Source organism: Prunus mume, linkage group LG2, assembly GCF_029339155.1.
Source record: "Prunus mume cultivar Tortuosa linkage group LG2, ASM2933915v1, whole genome shotgun sequence".
In the NCBI taxonomy this organism is placed as follows: Eukaryota; Viridiplantae; Streptophyta; class Magnoliopsida; order Rosales; family Rosaceae; genus Prunus; species Prunus mume.
The window spans coordinates 31532245-31551248 of record NC_142699.1 but is presented as its reverse complement, the minus strand read 5'-3'; the positions used below and the strand labels follow the sequence as shown (position 1 = coordinate 31551248).

The window sequence follows — 19004 nt, the reverse complement described above, 5'->3', positions numbered from 1 at the left end:
TTTATAATTTCAACCTCCATTTTGGGTGTTTTAGTGAAACATGGTCACATGTTGGAAGATACAGTAATTTGGTTACATTTTTCCAAGTCTAAAATGACTATTTATTATTAAACGAGTACAATAAAAAAAAAAAATTTGAGAAGGCAATTTGACATGTTAATGCTACCAAAGGACAGAACTCCCAAGGTACAACAAGAGCGTAGATATTTTGTACTTCGAAAAAAGTGGCTGACGTCTTTTTTCTTTTCTTGAACTTTAAATACTAACCGAACTCATAGTAATTTAGATTAATAGGTAGCTCCTTTGCATAAGAACCCTTTTTTTTTTTTTTTTTTTTTAGAGCAATAGAATCATCAAGTGTACAATTCATCAGCCAAGTGGGACATTCCTCCCTCAAAAGAAAAACAAGCGAGCCTATGAGACGCATTATTACATTCTCTCGGAGCATAATTAATAGAAAAAATAACTAAACTATTCATTAGCTCGTGCACATCCGCTGCAAGAATTTACCTTATGCTAAGTCAACATTCCTGATAATTATCTTTTTGCCAACCGTACAATGGGAGTTTGAACTCAGGATCAGTTGGAAGTACACTAAAGGCCTAGGCCAATCCAACGAACACCTATTGGTTCGACATTCCTCATAATTACTCCCCAGGGACACAGCCCATAAGAAACCCGAAAATACTGGGTTTAACCTTGTGCACAACATCACCATAATATAACTTAACCATAGCAATATGCAATCAAAATAAATCAAGAAATAAAGTTGACCACATATAATAAGTGTACAACTTGTTACCCTGCTATATATGAATGCATAATTTCACAATAGAAAGGTTATACGTATAGACCACTAAATTAACTACTTAATTAATCAACTGATCAGTTTCCACTAGACACCTAAGAATGTTCACCTGTAGCTGGAGACAAGAAATGTAGCTTCCTACTTCTGCCAACAATTCATTTTCTTCACCCATCTCATTCCCACCCGGTAAAAGCCGTCTTAGAGATGTCAACTTCCTCTCAATAATCTCTGCCTCTTTGCTTTTCTTTGTCTTTCCATTCATGGCTAAATTTCTTTTCAGAAAATGTGGCCTGACCTTATTAGACATATTATGATTCGAGTACCTCTTCTTCTTGCTGGCACTAACACTGAGATTTGGGAGAAAGTTCAAGGGCTTAGGAACATGATGACGTGGCAATAATCCCTCACCATATATGAGTACATGTCTTGTTTGGAGCTGTTGTTTCAAGGCACGGCTCCATGCAAACTGATAAGTTGAGGCAGAGAATACCATTGCCATGTTCACTTGGTACCCAACAAGTTTCTCTAACTTAGAGTTAGAGTAGTCTTCATCAACATTTTTGTTCGATGAGGAAATGGTGTTTTCTTCAAACATCTTCTTCAGAGCCGGCAATAAGTGACTTAGATATTTTCTTGCAAACACAGAACGTGCCAATTTGATGGGATGAAGAGAGTAAACTCGTCGATGTTGTTTACTCATTTGCCCCATCACCATTATTGACAAATAAGAGAGGAAAATGCTAGCTGACACACTATTTATAAAGTGAAAACAAAGGTATAGAAGAGCAACCTGACAAGAGCAATGAAAATGATAATTAAGGAGGAAAAGAAATATGGTGGTGGTGGCAGCGGCGGCAAACCAAGCTTTCTCTATGGAGTAATGGTGGTGGAAGCACCTGGTTTTAAACAAATGCTGGTCATGGATATGGCATATATAGGAGTGTGACAGCTTAAAAATATTAAAAGAAAACAAATTTATAATAGAAATATCAGTGTCAGTTATAAGAAATGAAACTGTTCATTGGCACCAGATAGGATTGATGTGGAAATTTCACTATTGTGATCTGTAGAGAGAGAGAGAGAGAGAGAGAGAGAGAGGTACTATAGCTTTAACAAGGATTCGGTTGCAAAATGTTTGGGTGGTCAATTGGCCACATGGCCTCACATGCTTTCATTTCCTTTTACACCTACCATAAAAGAAAGGACTCTTTCCCATGTGCATTGAGAGGCAAAAACACCAAAACCCCACAATATAAATGCCCTCACATGACTCCAGTCCAGTGGTACTATTTTTTCTTTGCCCTTCAGGGTTCTCTCCTTACTCTCAACTTTTTCCCACATTTCAAATCAAACAGCTCACTCCTACTTCAGTCCACTCCTCCTTTTTCAACCCAGCTACTTGCTAGTATATAGTGCGTATCTTTTTAGTTGCTTAGTTTTCCTATATATGGTATAAAGAAGAAAAAGATACATGGAACCAAATGACCTCTACTTTGCCCTAAGTTTTACTACTTACCTCATTATTTCCAAGCTCTAGTCTTAATTACTTGATTCCGTGCGTTTTTCTAGCGTCCCCAATTCATAACTACCCGTAATTTATGCTAGGATCTTGTGACACAATTACCTACCGATGTGTCCATTATGTAAGAAAGAACATACGTCTTGTTAAGACAGGCATCACACTCATAGCTGAATTTATACAATCTTATTTTATTTAGGGATCTTTTAAATAATTATTTGAGAGACACCCTTTGGGGTCCATTACAAATTTCTTTTCCATGATCCAAACTGTCTATTTTTCAAGTCTTCATTCATATATCATCCTTACAAAAAATTAGACAAATCAAAAAACCATTAAGATATCTAGTTATGACCAACAAAATAGATGAACAAGAAAGTACTAAAATGATAACCATTAGCACATTATCATGATTGGAAATTTTATAATGGGGTTGTGCAGCTTTGTTTGTGGATAACATGATGAAAATAACTTTGTGGCTTTTTTTCTTTTCTCTAGCAATTGATTGATTGGAGGATCACCATAGAAGGCCAGATTATAGTCCCCTTCTATATATTGAGGGATTCCTCAAATAATTTTATTTGATGGATATCCTTTGGGACCCACTACGAATTTTATTTCACTATTTGAACCGTCTATTTTTCAAGTCTTTATTCATAGATCACCATTGCAAAAAATTAGTCTAATTGGAAACCATTAAGACATCTAGTTGTGACCAACAAAATAAACAAACACTTTGCTTCAAGAATGCACTAAAATCACAACTATTAATTGAGTGGTCAAATAATTTCGAATTCAAATGATTTTTTTTTTTTTTTTTTTATAGAGATGATCATTGAAAGAATATCTAAAAGATAGATGATTCGGATATTTGAAATATAATGTGGAGAGGGTGTCCCTTATAAGGGATATCTCAAGTAAGCTTAATTGAGGGACACCCTTATAGGCCCCACCACGCATTGTATTTCAATAATTCGAACCGTCTAGTTTTTAGATTTTCCCTCAAAGATCCCTGCAAAAAAATTACTTGAATATGAAACCATTTGACTACTCAATCATATTGTTGTTATTATAGTCTTTTCTTGAAGCACCATATTCGTCTATTTGTTTGCTCCCAGTTAGATGCCTTAATGAATTTCAATTTGCATAATCTTTTGCAAAGACTATTTATGAATGACGATTTGAAAATTATACAGTTTGGATTGTTCAATTTTTTTAATTTTTTTTTTTATTTGTAGGGAACCCTAAAAAGTCTCTCAAATAAAATTATTTGAGGGATCCCTTAATAAAATTTGACTGATATACTTAACACATGCGTTAATAATCTTCATTAACTTATACATAATATGCAACACGTAAATTAGTAATACCACATAATAATATCACGCAAAATTAGTAATTAAAGTTTCCTCAACATTTGTCGTTGGAGCATACATATATATGTGTGTGTGTAAGTGGGGCAAGATTCGTTGGGTTATGACCTATATATCAGACAATTCAAGCCTCCGATATGGGAAAAGTCTACTCATCGAATAGATGATCGTACACAAGCCTGAGGAGAAATTCAAACTTAAATGCAAGCCACCACCCTCAATGATTATCGGGACATCACTGCATGTGCATTGTCCAGAATTTACTGGCAGCAAATTTTGTTGAGATATACTCTTTCAATAGTGAATGCTCTATTTCTTGGTAATATTCTCTTTCACGAGGGAGGAGAGGTTGATCAAATCAAATCAGGCTACCTATGTCTTACCGTCGGTCCAAATTTCTGTTGCTTTGTTCTTGCGGGTGCCCTGCATTTTAGGCTTTAGCTCGGGCTACGGACATACCCAATTATTCTGGTGGTCCATACCACGTGTACAAGTTTGAAATCTGACTCTTACGTTGAAGCGTACGTGGTGGTTGCAATCTTATGATTTGATGATGAGATATACTTGTTTATATACATCATTTATAAATACTCAGCAAACGTCAAGCTCATAAGATTAAATTTCCAAATAATTCAAAATTGCTCTTGTTAAAGAAAAAAAAAAGTATTTCAAAACGCAACTACTACATTTTAACGGGACAAATACATAAAATAATAATCTATTCAAATACAAATAATTCAAAAAAAATAAATAGAGTTAATGTCCAACAAAAATTTCTCTATAGAAAAATATTTTAAAAAATTAAACAATGAAAAAGCCTTTTGACATGTGTGCGTGGTGAATCAAGAGGCTAGTCATATATATATATATATATATATATATATAATGAATGTATTTACAAATACATACGTTGTTGTAGGTTTATTATACGTATATTTTCATAATAATATACCTAGCATAAAGGATCAAGATCAAAATCCAATAAAACAATGTTTAATATATAAGAAAAAGTCATTTAATCCAAGGTTGAAAATCTGGATTCCATAAATCATGGTAGCTAGGAAATATCTTATAAGAGTACTCTAGCCCCCTCTCTCTCAGAAAATACTCTAGAGCCGTTTTTACTTTGAGGAGAAAGAAGCCATTGTTCTTCTTCCACTCTCCCCTCCTCTCTTCCTCCCTCTCCCTTTCTCCTCTCTTCCCTACTTTTCGAAAGCAGTCAGATGTTTTGATCATATACAATAAATGATCAAACCATCTCCCAGATAGAGTAATACAATTATAAATGCTTTCGAATCTTTTTACCACATTTATAACTATTCATTTTGACCCATTCAATAATGCAATCTTATAATCCAAACCATTAATTTTTTATTAGGTCGTGATTTAAGGATCATTCATGCAAAAAGTTCACCCAAAATCAGTTAGTCGTCTGATTATTGTTATGAATATTGTCATGTTTGTCAAATATTGTGTTATCCATTTATTTAATCATAGTTAGAAAACTAAACGATTTTCAATTGGATTGAATTTTTGCATGAACTATTCTTCAATAAGGCCTTAGAAAATGAACCGTTTGGATTATGATATTACCTTTCAAGTAAACTCACCACTAACAATGTATTAACTTACTAATTAGATAGCGCTTGTGCAGTATATTAGAAATATATGTTTTTTTTATTTTATTGATATAATTAAAATAATTTAAGGGTTTTGAGACTTTTTTGTTTTCTTATTATTCTTTGTCCTCATTCGCAGACCTGTGCAGGCGCAAAGAGGTGCACCTGTACCTCCGTTCGTTGGAAAATTCATAAAAGGTGCTGCATTTTGCACCTCTGCTCAGACTAGGAGACGCACGCTAGGTGTTCGACGAAATGCTTAAATGGAGTGGGCATTGTGCTGCTGGGCTGTTGCGTGCTTTTTATTTTTTAATTTTTTTTAATTTTAATTTTATAACGGCCTAGTCAAAACAACGTCGTTTTGGACCAGACTTTTTAAAACGTGCAACTTTTTTTTTTTTCATCATGGCCAAAATGACGTCGTTTTGGACCAAGCTTTATTCGTTTTGGACCATGCTTTATTATTATTATTATTATTATTTTAAAAGGAAACCTGTTGATGCTGCCATTTCGTGGGCTTTTAATACGGCCTCCATAGTTCCTTATTTAAATGGGATTGAGAGTTTTCTTTATTTAATTGGGCTTTAATAGGACTTGCACAATTTCTTATTTAAGTAGGATTGAGAATTCTCTTTATAAAGTACTAATTTAATATCACACAATTTTATCAAAGTGTGCGTGCATCACAAGAATTATGTGTTTTTTTTTCCTTCTTGAGTGGGCCAATCCAAAGTAAGTTGGATGCATTTTTTTTCTTGAGCAAACCCCAATTTTGTTTATTCTTTGTTTATTCTTTTTTTAATAATTTTTTTTCTTGTTTAACTCTCTCTGTTTTAGTAAGATTAGCAGCAAACTCGAGGAGGAAGAGGCTGTGCGACACACGATTCAAGGTAAAATTATTTTTTTATTTAATTGATAATTTGATATTGATTTGTTTATTTAATTGATAAATTATACTCAATTAGTCATAGTTATACAACTATGTGTATTTACTTCTTACATTAGCTTTGGTTTTATCCGTTGCAACTGCTTCGGTTGAGAGAGCTTTTTCAGCTATGAATATTGTGAAAACACCATTGCATAACAAAATAGGGAATCAATGGTTAAGTGATAGCTTGGTTGTTTACATTGATAAAGATGTTTTTTCTTCTATCAGTAATGCAAATATAATGTGACGTTTTCATGATATGAAACCTTGCACAGAACAATTATTGTAGGTTAATTGTAATGTTTTTTTTTTTCAATTAATTATGAATAACATTTTTTTTCACGATAGTTGTCAATCCTTTTTTTTTTTTTTTTTTTGAGCTTTTAACCTTTAAAAATTACACCTCTACTGAAAAATTCTTGAATCCGTCGTTGTTTGTCCTCCAATATGTTTATCATCGTTTTTTCACAAGAGGATTTGGTTGGGATTTTGAGGACACCACATGGGGAGGTTTTGTAGCGTTGCCTAGTTTGGAAGTATTAGATGGTTTTTGTGGGTGATATATAGCGTCACATGCAAGATTGACAACAGGGAAATTCTGAAAGAGTACAAAAGAGAAAAATAAGGCAGCAACACCCAACTACCAACTCATCATCATGTAGCCCAAAAATAGGGCTTGAACGATAGGCTAGAATTGCTCAAACGAGTTCCATTTTGAATCACAAACCAACTAACCACATGGCTTTTTCCTTGTCATTCGATGACCAGACAAAGGGTCCAATTTATTTTGCAAACTATGTCAGATAAGGACATTACCGGAAGTCAATTTAAAATGATTTTAGGCACTTTGAAATTTATTAGTCGGTTTTTAGATCCCGCCCCATAACTTAAGGGGATCTGGATTTTCGGCTTGGATATTCTCTGCCAGAATTTGCTTTACTTTTCTTCTATGCGCACAACCGCATTAAAATTTCATCTAAGGGACTAATGTTGACACAGCATACACAAAACCTAAATGCCTCACAATTTATGTGTTGAAAAAAAACAATTCTTAAACCTAACGTGTGCCGCCGTTTTCTCTTCCAATTTTTTTCTTTTCAATTTCTCTTTCTTCCAAAGACACAGTATGTCAATATCTTCTCCATGCCTCTATCTTAGTCCTCTTCTCCTATCACTCTCGTCATAGAAACAAACACAATTCCTGTGACTACAATTGTTCTTCACAAAATAAGAACCCAAACACAAATATTCTTACTGAATGGGCTACCACCAAAGAAAGATGAGAAGATGTCAAATGAGTCGTACTTGACCACCATAGCCATTTCAGACGCAACCCGCATCAAAATTGAACTGAATCGGAATATAAACCTACACTTCTTCCTAAAAAGAACCATAACTAGAATTACAAAATCAAGAAATTCTGTGGAAAAAATTAAAATAATAGATCTACACATAACACTACTACATTTTACACTTTGTGCGACGAAGTGTATTTCGTCGCAAAAATACATTGTAGTCGCAAATTTCATGAAACTTCGTCGAGAATCCGCGTGCAAAGATCGTGAAGAAAGACTTTGCGCGATGAAAAATATTGGTCACGCAAAACTTGTGCGACGAAAAACATTGGTCGCGCAAAGTTTTGCGTGACGAAACACATGGGTCACGCAAAGGTTTGCGAGACGAAAAACATTGGTCGCGCAAAACTTTGAGCAACGAAAAACATTGGTGCGCAAAGTCTTAAAATAAATAAATAAATAAATAAAAAATTCCCTCGTCCCATTTTTGGTACCCTCCCAAATTTTTAGAGTTTTGCGCAACAAATACTAATGTCGCGCAAATATTTGCGCGAAGAAATATTTTGTGTGTTTTAAATTTTTTTAATTAAAACAAACTAATTTAATAGTTTGCGCGACGAAATATTTTGTCCCGCAAGGTTTTTGACTTTTTGTTTTATTATTTCTTTAATATTAATTTAATTATATTAATTTTTTTGAATTTTTACTTTTTAAATTTAATTTAATTGTATGATGTTTTTTTAATTACTTTAATTTAAATTGATATTAATTTAATTATATTAATTTTTTCAAATTTTTACTTTTTAAATTTAATTTTTTTATGATTTTTTTTAATTACTTTAATTTAAATTGACATATTCAAAATAAAATTGCATATGAAAAATAGTGATCAAATTATCAAATATATATATAATATTCAAAATGTACATATAAATTAACAAAGTACAATAATAAAATCCTAATACAAGCGTATTATGTGGTAGTGGCGGAGGATATGTTTTGATAGCTTCCTAATCCTCAACTTTAGCCGCAAAGTCTCGATGATTCCCTATAAAAAAAATAAATATGGTCAAATAACAAAAAAAAAAAAAAAAAAGAAGAAGACATAATCTCCCCTAAAATTGTTGTACCACAAATCCAACCCAAACTCCAATCCCTCCCCTTTACTTAACCCCAAACCCCACACAAACTCAAAACTAACTCCAAAAACACATATTAATTAAAAAAATTTAAAATTTGGAGAGAATATACCTTTTGGCAAGATTGAGAGGGAGAAGTGAATGTGAGAGAGTTAGAGAAGATAGTGATAGAGAGATGAGAGAGTGAGTAAGAGTGAGAGATAGTGAAAAGAGAGATAAGAGAGTGAAAGTGAGAGATAGTAAAAAGAGAGATAAGAGATAGTGAAGAGAGAGATGAGAGATTAAGTGAGCAGAGTGTGTGTGAGAGAAAGGGTGGGATTTGGGGAGAGGGAAAGAGAGAGGAGAGGTAAGAGTAGAGAAAGACATTGAGAAAATAATGGAGGAGTTATTTTGGTTTTAAAAACCGTATCACGTTGCGCAACGAAAAATATTGTTGGTCGCACAAAGTCTAAAAAATTATTTTAAAAAAATTTTCCTCGTCCCATTTTTGGTACTACCGCCCAAATTTTTAAATTTTTGTGTGATTTAAAAATACATATTGGTCGACAAAGTCTAAAAAATTCCCGCGTCCCATTTTTATACCCGCCTAAATTTTTGGCCGATTTAAAAATACATATTGGTCGCGCAAAGTCTAAAAAATTCCTGCTCCATTTTGGTACTGCCCAAATTTTTAGAGTTTTTGCTAAGAATCATGGTCGCAAGTAAACTTTTGAGAGACAAAAAATTGGTTCGTAGCACAATATTTATAAAAATAATTGTTATGAATAATAAAAAATAAAATAATTTTATTTTACGATTTAAAATATAAATAAGGTTAAAGCTACTTAATAAATATATATACTATTCAATTTCTTAAGTGCTATACGTACAAAATAAATAAATTTAAAGCTACTTAATAAATATATATATATATACACACACACACCATTCAACGATCCAACCGTCACACTTGTTTGAATATACTTCAAGAGTGTGTACCCCAAAAATCGGAAAAAAACAAACATTCAGAGATCTAGTAACGGGACAAAACTTTTCGATGGTTATAAATGAAAAATCACGATTTAACTGTTATTTTAACCAATATATCTATCAAAATCTCTAAGAGAAAGCAAAGATTTGTGATGGCCTAGAATTAGTCTATGATCAATCAAAATCCACTAGTTTTGGTATTTCCTTTAAAGTCAACGATTTTTTTTAATACACTCAAACTTTTACGGAGCTTTTACAGTCATAATTAAATACATTCATATTTGAATGAATTTTAAAGAGTCTGGATTGAATACACCCATAATTTTATAGACTTCTATAAAGTCATGATTGAATACTCCTGGACTTTTAAACTTCTTTAACATCTTTTAAAATCTTAAGTGAATACACTCCCCTAAGTATTATCTATTGCCAATAACCTTTGTGATAGTTAGATTATTTCAATGACCTATATTTAATGAAATGTGAGTAATGCACAACCTCTAGATGTAGAGGCTCGAGAAATATTGAGCACTGGGCTTGGATTTGTGGACCAAACACCTAGAAAGGTGCCACCAATTACACATTGGCCTATTTATGAGAAAAGAAAAAAATGTTGTACATGTTTTCCTATAATTATTATATGTTGAAAGCCCATTTATCATCTATTGGTATTATTATTTAAGAGAATAAGTTTTTCAAACCTGTTTTTAAGAGGAAAGCGATAATTGTGTTTATAAATTAGACACAAAGACCATAAACCATCATAAGGGCGAGTGCAAATACCCATAAAGGGATAATCCATATAGATGGAAGCATAGTAACCACACAGAATTAATCCAGATAAATAGGAACACACCAGCAACATCAAGAGCACAAACTGTATCTCCAATAATAGCCACAAGGCCAAAGAAATTTTGGTATAAAAGTCCCAAGCCTGAACAAGACATACATGAAAAGCAATACCTAAAACTATCAATACAACTACAACTTTTAAACTCTCAAAAGTGGAAACTAGAAGTAGAGACTACGCAACAAACAAACACTCAACTCACAAAGAGTTGGTGCAATTATTACAACTCAAGAAACTATAAACACCCAACGCAGGAAAGATTCCAAGGATAGTATACCACACGAGCCAGCAACAAAATCACTAGCGCAACCAAGCAAAAATCCAGCCAAAAAGCTGGTAAACAACCCTGAGAGAGAGGAGGAGGGACATGGAAGAGAGTGGAGGGACACGGAGGAGAGGAAGGGCGAAAGGGGAGAGGAGGGAAGGGTAGAGAAAGAGAGGAAGGAAAAGGGGAGGGAAGGGTAGGGGATGAGAGGGGTGGGGAAGAAGACCACCAAACCCAAAGAGGGGCGGTGGTTGGAGCTAAGTTCCTAAGGCTTTTTTTAGAGAGAATTCCTTAGGGTTTCGTCTTTTTTCATGCACCTAATGTAGCGAGTTCTTCTTTTTCTTAGTGTAAGTTTAAATTCTCCTTCAATTTATATTTTCTTGTCATTTAAATTCAAGTTTATTTCAATTGCTTTACTTTTCATTGTTATCGCACTTTAATTAAGTTTAATTTCAAGTTCATTTTACTATATCGTTCTTATCGTTTTCATTTCGTTCTTGCTTTATTTATCGCTTTAATTCATTTTATTGCACTTTAATTCTCGTCTTTACGTTATTTATCTTTCACACTTTACTTTACGCATTTGTCTTTAAATTATATTTAAGTTTAAGCACTTTTACTTTTCGCACTTGTTCTTCGTTTTATTACGTTTCACCTTCAATCTTCATCTCTACCCACTCCACATCATTTGGTCGCTCACATAAAGCCTTGACCCTGAGGTAGTGAAAGAACCTAGGCCGTGAGGAGGTTCCTATATCCATATTTTATCAATTTTCCCTTATTAAACACACATAATAAGGGTACACAAGTTATTAGAATTTAGTTTGATAAAATATAAGTATTTCCACAATTTCCTCATCACTCTCTTTCTCATCAATAATTTCCACCAATCTCTTTTGCTCTCCGATAACTACCACCACTTTCTTTCACTCTTTCTCCTCCATCAATAATTGCACTTCTAAATTATTTACTCAAATGGTACTCGAACTCTCTATTTTGACCTCGACAATGTCGCGGGCCATTAGATTGGGAATCACTCATCTCCAATTTGGTGGGCAATGCCAAATCAGGTGAGAACCGCATCTATCAATGGGCCTTCAACTTTCGCATCTATCAATGGGCCTTCAACTTTCAAGTGGTTTGTGGGTGGACAGAATCTTGGGTTGGCTTATGATTTTAGTAGTATCATCAACGTTCTCATCTTATTATTTATGTTCTTATGTTTTTGGGTCAGAATGGGTTATAATCTTAAGTTGACATACAGTCGGTGAAGGCCCAAAACATATTTAGTGAGAAATCTAACATTACTTGTGGTATCAACGATTTATATCACGACACGTGGGAACCTCAGAATCATAAATGATTCTGAAAAAGCTTTTCTGTCATCATGTCTTGCGGCAACTAGAGAAAAGATCAACACAAAACTCATTAAGAAGTAAGCATGGCAGCTTCAGTGGCCTCATCCCAACAGAGCTTTCTTGCCAACGCTCTCACACCACCAACCCACAAACCCAAAACCAAGATTCTCACTTCTGCTGCTAACACTACCATCTCATGCAAAAGAAGCTACTCATCAACAGATGACCACAAAGGCTGTTCCAGGTACTAATCTAATAGGTTGGTTTCTTGAACTGGTTTTTTTCCTTTTTGAAGCGTGATTCTTTTTGTGGTGACTGGTTTGTGGGATACCCTTTTGTTTAATATAGCGATGATGGATTGCTTAGAAAGAATGAGAACAAATTGGCGAAGTTGGCAATGGTGACACTGGCAGCTGGGTTGTTGACATTGGGCCCAGTTCATGATGCATCAGCTGCCAAGACTGGTGGTAGAGTTGGGGGCCAGGCCTTCCGGCCTTCGGCTCCTCCTCGGTCTTCATCCCCTAGGATCAACAATAATTCAAGGTATTAAGAAGCTTGAATTTGCTTGTTTCAATTCAATAATTGAAATGGATTGTTGGTTTGGGATAAAAGGTTACTTCCTGCTGTTGAACAAATTTGCTTCTTTTGTTTTTTAGCTGGAAATGTCTGCTAATTTTATAATAGCTAGTTTTGTATTCATAATTTGATTTATGTATTGGTACTTGGTTTTATATTGTTCTTTTTCAAAAGCATATATAGAAGTTTCAAATTCTAGTGACCTTAAGCTATAGATCAATTAGGAAACAAGTTCTTTTTCTCGATCGCTTCGTTGCTTCATTCAGACAACTTTTAACTGCTGGACTGAAGTATCCCTGTATCAGAAGGGCCTGCTCTTAATCTTTTCTAGTTCAGTTGTTTTTCTTTTTTTCCCAAATGAACAAATCTTTTTACTATGAATTTTGAATGATAGTGGTATTGTTTGATTTTTTCAAGGTATTTTTCGTCGAATTTTATTTGTGGTAATTTTTACACGTTCCTTGGGGTAAAAATCCTAGATCTGCCACTTGCCTGTAAGACAACCATGAACCTAGTACCTGTTGTAAACAAGGCTTCGATACCATGTTAGAGAACCAATAGATCCATTAGAGAATACGACAATAATGTATGCCAAGCTTACAGGACCCTCTCATGAGTTGTGGACGAATGTATGAGCACTCAATGTATGTATCCTTAAGAAGACTTGTTTTCTCACATATGAATTTTTATTTTATTTTATATACTTCTCATAAATGACTTGTCTTCTATGGAACTATTGTTAGATTGATGACAGCCCTGTGTAATGTGCTTTAAGTTTATTTCTAAAGGATGTTAATCTGTGTTTCTTTTGTAGGACCAATATTTATATCAATCCTCCGGTAGCCCCGCCTTTAGTTGGTGGTTATGGATACGGTTACGGAGTACCATTCTTTGGAGGCTGGGGTTGGTCACCATTTTCATTTTTCGCCCCAGGTCCTAGTGTTGCCGTCAGCATTGGTGGTGGCTTCCAACTCTTATTTTTCTTTGCGTTTCTTGGTGCTGTTGCTGCTGTTGCAAGGAGATTCACTGGATCAAGAGACGAAGAAGAAGATGATGATTACTATTAACAGACAACTGAAGAATATACGAGGTTAAATGAAGAATATATGCTTTGTTTTGGTATCTACAAGACATTTTTAGTAGCCACCCTGTTTTATTGTAGAATAGCATCGTGCAATGTAACATAACTGTGCAAAGTTCCACTACAAAAACATTCAATTAAATAATGTACTTATGATCTAAGCATTTCACTTTGAGTAAAAGAAAGAGAGAGCGGAGAGGGTAGGGGACACTAGTTTTGGTGGTGGGGGAAAAAATCTTCTCCGGAAGCTGGTGTATTGAGATGTTTAGCGAGCAGGAGTTGCTTGAGGTGTTAAGTAAGCAGGGGATGGAAGGGAGGGGAGAGACGAGACGAGACGAAACATTAGAAAGTTAATATTTGAATTTTTTATACAACTGCTATTAGGGAAGAGGGAAATCGAATGCACGGAAGGAAGAAATCGAATAATTATGTTTAACCATGAGTGTTTTTTATTTTAATTAATTAACTTAATATCAAATAATTAGTCAATGAATGGAATTGGCTAATCAAAGCAGGACGCAAGGGAGGCATAATCGCTACAAGTGGAAAACAAGTTATCTAAGACTTGCAATGTTTTTCGTGTAAGTTACAAAGAAGCTTGCAATGTAACGAGGAACCATGTATTTTCAGGCGTTGATGAGTATAATTCAACAAAAACTGGCCGAACAATTTTTCCATTCTCTGCATCATACATTCACAATAGATTTACTTTTGATGGTATATTATCATTCTATCAACTGAACAGCTGCAATAACGGGTATTTTTTCCCTCAGTTTTTGTGTTAGAGCAACACGAACTGTCATGACCCCGGCTGCTGGTCCACTTAACCGTACTTTGACGACGTAGTCATTGATCTGTACAAGCTCCAGGATCCCACCTCCTGTGCCAGCAAGATATGGTCTAATCTCAGAAAGAACCTGGAAAAGAATGTAGCTCCATCGAGTTAAGTTGAGCACTCATTATGTATGAGGTTGTCATAATGACATGAAATGAAGAAAGTTTATCGAAACCCCTAACTGGAAATGAATTTATTATGTCACATAGATATTTAAAGTAGCAATGAGATTGCATGCCATATAATGAAATAAGTAATAAAAGGGTTAAGGAGATAACCAAAGTCAGACTCTTCAACATGTTCTCTACTCTACTAGATTAGCTAGTTTGTGGGTAAGGAGGCACTAAGGCTTCATTGAAACTGAGAATTGTACAAAGTTGATCGAAAAATTGTTGCTTTTAGAATCACCAGCTGTTGTTACTAAGACAGTACTAAATGAGAAAACACAGAGATTAAAGAAAAAAAAAGATGTTCAGATGAATTCCAAAATCAAATATTTTCTAGTACATTTGTATAAGCTGTAAAAATTACACTGCAGTTTCCAAGTTCCATTCTTGGTTCAGTAACTTGCATAGTTGCAACTGTTGATGAGGGTTTTTTCTTCTTCTCCATAGTAGCAGCAAAATGGAGTTTTTTGAGATTTATAATTCATTCTGCAATATTTCTTATTCACCAGAAGTTGGAGATCAGTGCCTCCCTCGATCATAAAAATAATCAATTTCACTTTGCACAAAATAGACCTCAATTTATCACTTAAAGTGTTCCTATAATTTCATTTCGACATGGAAATTGGTAAAGAGTAATGATATCATTTAACTTCAGACTAATTACTTGAGACATATCAGCACTATGACATTACAATGTAAAACAATTTCATAGAACTGATGTATAAATTAAATAAATAAATAAATTTTACTTAGTTGGAGATGATGATTTGTCTAACCTTTTCTACATTTTCCTCATTTAGCTCAAGACCTGTCTCTCTGTCCAGAATCTGTTCAACTTCCATAATCTCGGGTATTTTATCTCGCAGGCGGGTCTCAATTCCCATCTTTAGTGTCATTGTTGAGCTTGGACATGACCCACAAGCTCCTTGCAGTTTTAATACCACAACAAGGCCATCTATCTCATGTAGTGCCACATTCCCACCATCAGCCATCAAGCCAGGTCGTACCTCATCCAAGACTTTCTCAACATTTTCTTCAGTTAACGGAAGGACGCAGTATGGTGAAACAACATGCCCTGCATTGTTAAGAAATCAAAAGAAGTAAAATCAAAATCACAATCCTATAAACTCATTTAATTAGATCCTAATTAGATGTGAACAAGAGATGGATGCCATCACTTGCATCAAATCTGATGGGCAAACAAATAAGTTCACAGAAAAATTTCTAGTGAGACATATGAGAGTATTACAGATACAGAAGAGGAGAAGTAAGGATTGTTGTCTCAATTGTGATGAAGAAATGCGAGGCCAGACATCGTTGTAAGAAACTATTCACAATCACATGGTGTGAACAATTCCTTCCCTTTTAACATTGCCCTTGTTGTCAAGGGTTATATTTGGAGACCCATTTTCTTGTTCCATGTAGACTTAACGCCGTCCTCTCCCTCCAAGCATGCTGCAATCATGAACAGTTTCTTTGACATTTGCCTAGGCCTGTAGCTTTCATCACAATAAAAACAAAGACCATTACTTCCCTGCCCTGCATCTGCGCCGTTGTCAGTTGCCTCGCTGACATAACAGCTGATGACTCATAATTACTACTAATAACAAACCCAAAATGAAAGGAAGACTTCATTGACAAGACACACCTACAAAAACTTCTAAACTGTCCCAAAGACACGTTCAACATAAATGCTTATTCAACCTACTTCTATACATGCACATGTAACAGAGGAGGATTTAAATTAACAAGTGGAAAAGGCATTTCAAACAAATTCCCAAATGAGAGCAAGAGCTTTATTCTCTATCATTTTATTTTGCAACTTAAATGTTCCTCCTGGTAATATATACAAATACTAAATTTAAATCCCATGATTTTGAATGCTTGAATCAAATGCAGCTATAAGACTTTACTGAAGCACCATTATTTGTTGGAGAAATGAGGTGGAGAACAGAGTGTCAAAACCTAAATGTTATTTTTGTTGTTGTAACTCCCATGAAAGAAGCCTTATCTGATTCAAGCAATGATACATAGTGCTCTTTCAATTGTTTTTGAAGAATCTTGAATTCCTAATGAGATGAAAGGGAAACAAACCACACCAGTTGGCAACATTGTATTGTTATTTAAATTGATAAGGGTAAATTCATTCCTATAATTTAAGCTAGATTTAAATTTGTCAAAGTGTATCCTAATGTTTTCACATTTTCCATGCGACCACCATTGAGCCGACATGGCCCCATTTGACCCATTTAAGTTTATGCGACCTTAGTTGGATATTTTGAGCATGAAATAAGTTTCATTTGAATTCTACCTCAAAAATGGCTCAAATGGTGGCCACATAAACTTAAAATGGATCAACGGCGGCCACGTGGATATCATTCGATATCCATGCCAAAAGCTTAAGGTATTAGGATGCACACATAATTATTTTTTTATTTTAAACTCTCCCTCACATGTAAGTTTCTCTTCACCGTTAGAACCAACACATGGAATTTGACTTAATTCTAAGGATGTAATAGCAAGTTTAACTCAGGATCTCCTACTATGTTACCAAATAATGTGATTAATTTTGTTCGTTTACCACTATTCTCAAAAGTTGAAGTTGTTAGGATGTGGGCAAACAATTGTTTTATAGTAGGTATAATGAATAGAACAACAAACTAGCTCTTAGTCTATTGGTATTTCTCTTTCCAATGTTGGAAGATCTCCGAAGTTCAAATCTCCCTTCCCCATTGATTAAAACAATGTTTAATGAATAGACTAACTGTAGCGAAAACATGAATAGTTAATACATACATTGATCAAATTGAAACTTTAGAAGCTAAATTACATTTTGATTCAAATTATAAGGGTGGAAGGGAGGGGTAATTGCCTCATAAACAAGACAAGAATAGAAATTGATAAATTCTCATAGATACCTGCTTGTTTTCTTCGAGCAAGATTGTAATCAAACCCAAGAAAGTGTCTGCTACAGAATTGACCTCTGAGAAAAGAAGCTTGCTTTGAAGAAAATCCACAGGCAATTGAAGTGGAGTTCTAGAAAAAAAAAAAAATCCAAAAGTAAGAAATAAGCTAAAAAGCAAAACCCCATCACCAAAAGTACAGAAAATGAAAATGAGTGTAAAACTGAGTAGCACCTTTAAGAGTGATAGATGAGAAGTTGAAAGCAATTCAGATGATGATGAGAGAGATGGGTTGAACAGAGCAGTGGTTGCTGGTGGTGTTGTTGGCTTGAGACCTTGGGTTTGGGCTGAGAACGCACCCACCATTGAATGAGAGTGTGGCACTAACTAGGCCAATTGTGCCAAGTAGGAGGAGCCTTGTGTTTCTCTCTTCTCTAAAGTAAACCCAGAAACAATTTTTTTTTAGTTTTGTTGTTGTTTTTGTTTGTGTTCTGTGCTGGTTGGAGAAAGTAATGGTGGGAATTCTGATAGGAAGCATTATTTGATTGGCTGTTGATGGTAGACAAGTGCAAATTCTGTTGTTGCAGATAATCTGTGGATAGGAATTTGAACTGCGTTGCTATATTTTTCATAAATCTTATGTGGACAAGGCCAACTTTCAGTGAAGAAAAGAAAAGGCCAAGATGATAATGGGCAGCTCAGATAATGAGGTACTTCTCCTGGGTTTGGGCTCAAGTTTATAGCTCTTATATTGGGCCAGACCATTCCCTTAATACAATTCTCCTTTTATGGTTTGGGTTTTATTGATTTTGTATGTAGGGTGGTTCGGGTATGATGGAGTTAATAAGGCTGTTGTGGTTTGATGTGGCCCTCTGCTGTTTTGGTGCTTATACTTTGTGATGTGAAGAGTATTAATATTTGTGATCTTATATGGGGTACAGATTCTCCAATTTGAGTCTTATCTTGATATCTGTAATGTGCCCTTCCAAGATAGATGCAGGGAAGTTTCCAACTTCAACAAGAAGTCTTCGTCATATATATTGTTCAATATTATAATTTTGAGTTACACATCGGTTCAAGGTTTAAAAGTTTGAAAAATGGTATGAAATTGTATTTTTATGTTTGGTAAGTACATACTTGAAAACGTAATACTTAACACATTAGTATGAACTTTCCATGTAAGAGCGAATTTCATACCCACATGAAATTCTCATACCATTTTTCTCCCATTTGCAATTTTCCCTCCACCTGGAAAAACATTTCAGACACTTTCTTGGAACTACATGTTCTACATTTCATATAATATTGTGCAAAGCAAA

The 19004-nt window shown here is 34.6% G+C and overlaps 3 protein-coding genes across 3 annotated transcripts; 1 reads left to right on the top strand and 2 right to left on the bottom strand.

The window, feature by feature from the left end:
* Positions 1-726: 726 nt before the first annotated feature.
* Positions 727-1853, bottom strand: LOC103323533 (transcription factor/transcription regulator). Its single transcript, XM_008225528.2, has one exon. The coding sequence runs from the start codon at positions 1521-1523 to the stop codon at positions 870-872; it is 654 nt and encodes a 217-aa protein (XP_008223750.2). The 5' UTR covers positions 1524-1853; the 3' UTR covers positions 727-869.
* Positions 1854-12143: 10290 nt separating this feature from the next.
* On the top strand, positions 12144-13941 carry LOC103323532 (uncharacterized). Its single transcript, XM_008225527.3, has 3 exons — positions 12144-12367; positions 12472-12666; positions 13514-13941. Exons 1-3 carry the CDS (start codon positions 12207-12209, stop codon positions 13764-13766), a joined length of 609 nt encoding a protein of 202 aa, XP_008223749.1. The 5' UTR covers positions 12144-12206; the 3' UTR covers positions 13767-13941.
* A 376-nt stretch (positions 13942-14317) lies between these two features.
* NFU3 (NFU domain protein 3) lies at positions 14318-18282 on the bottom strand. The gene is made up of 4 exons (XM_008225526.2): positions 17920-18282; positions 17701-17818; positions 15559-15857; positions 14318-14697 (listed from the first exon to the last, which is right to left on the bottom strand). Exons 1-4 carry the CDS (start codon positions 18049-18051, stop codon positions 14506-14508), a joined length of 741 nt encoding a protein of 246 aa, XP_008223748.1. The 5' UTR covers positions 18052-18282; the 3' UTR covers positions 14318-14505.
* Positions 18283-19004: the final 722 nt, after the last annotated feature.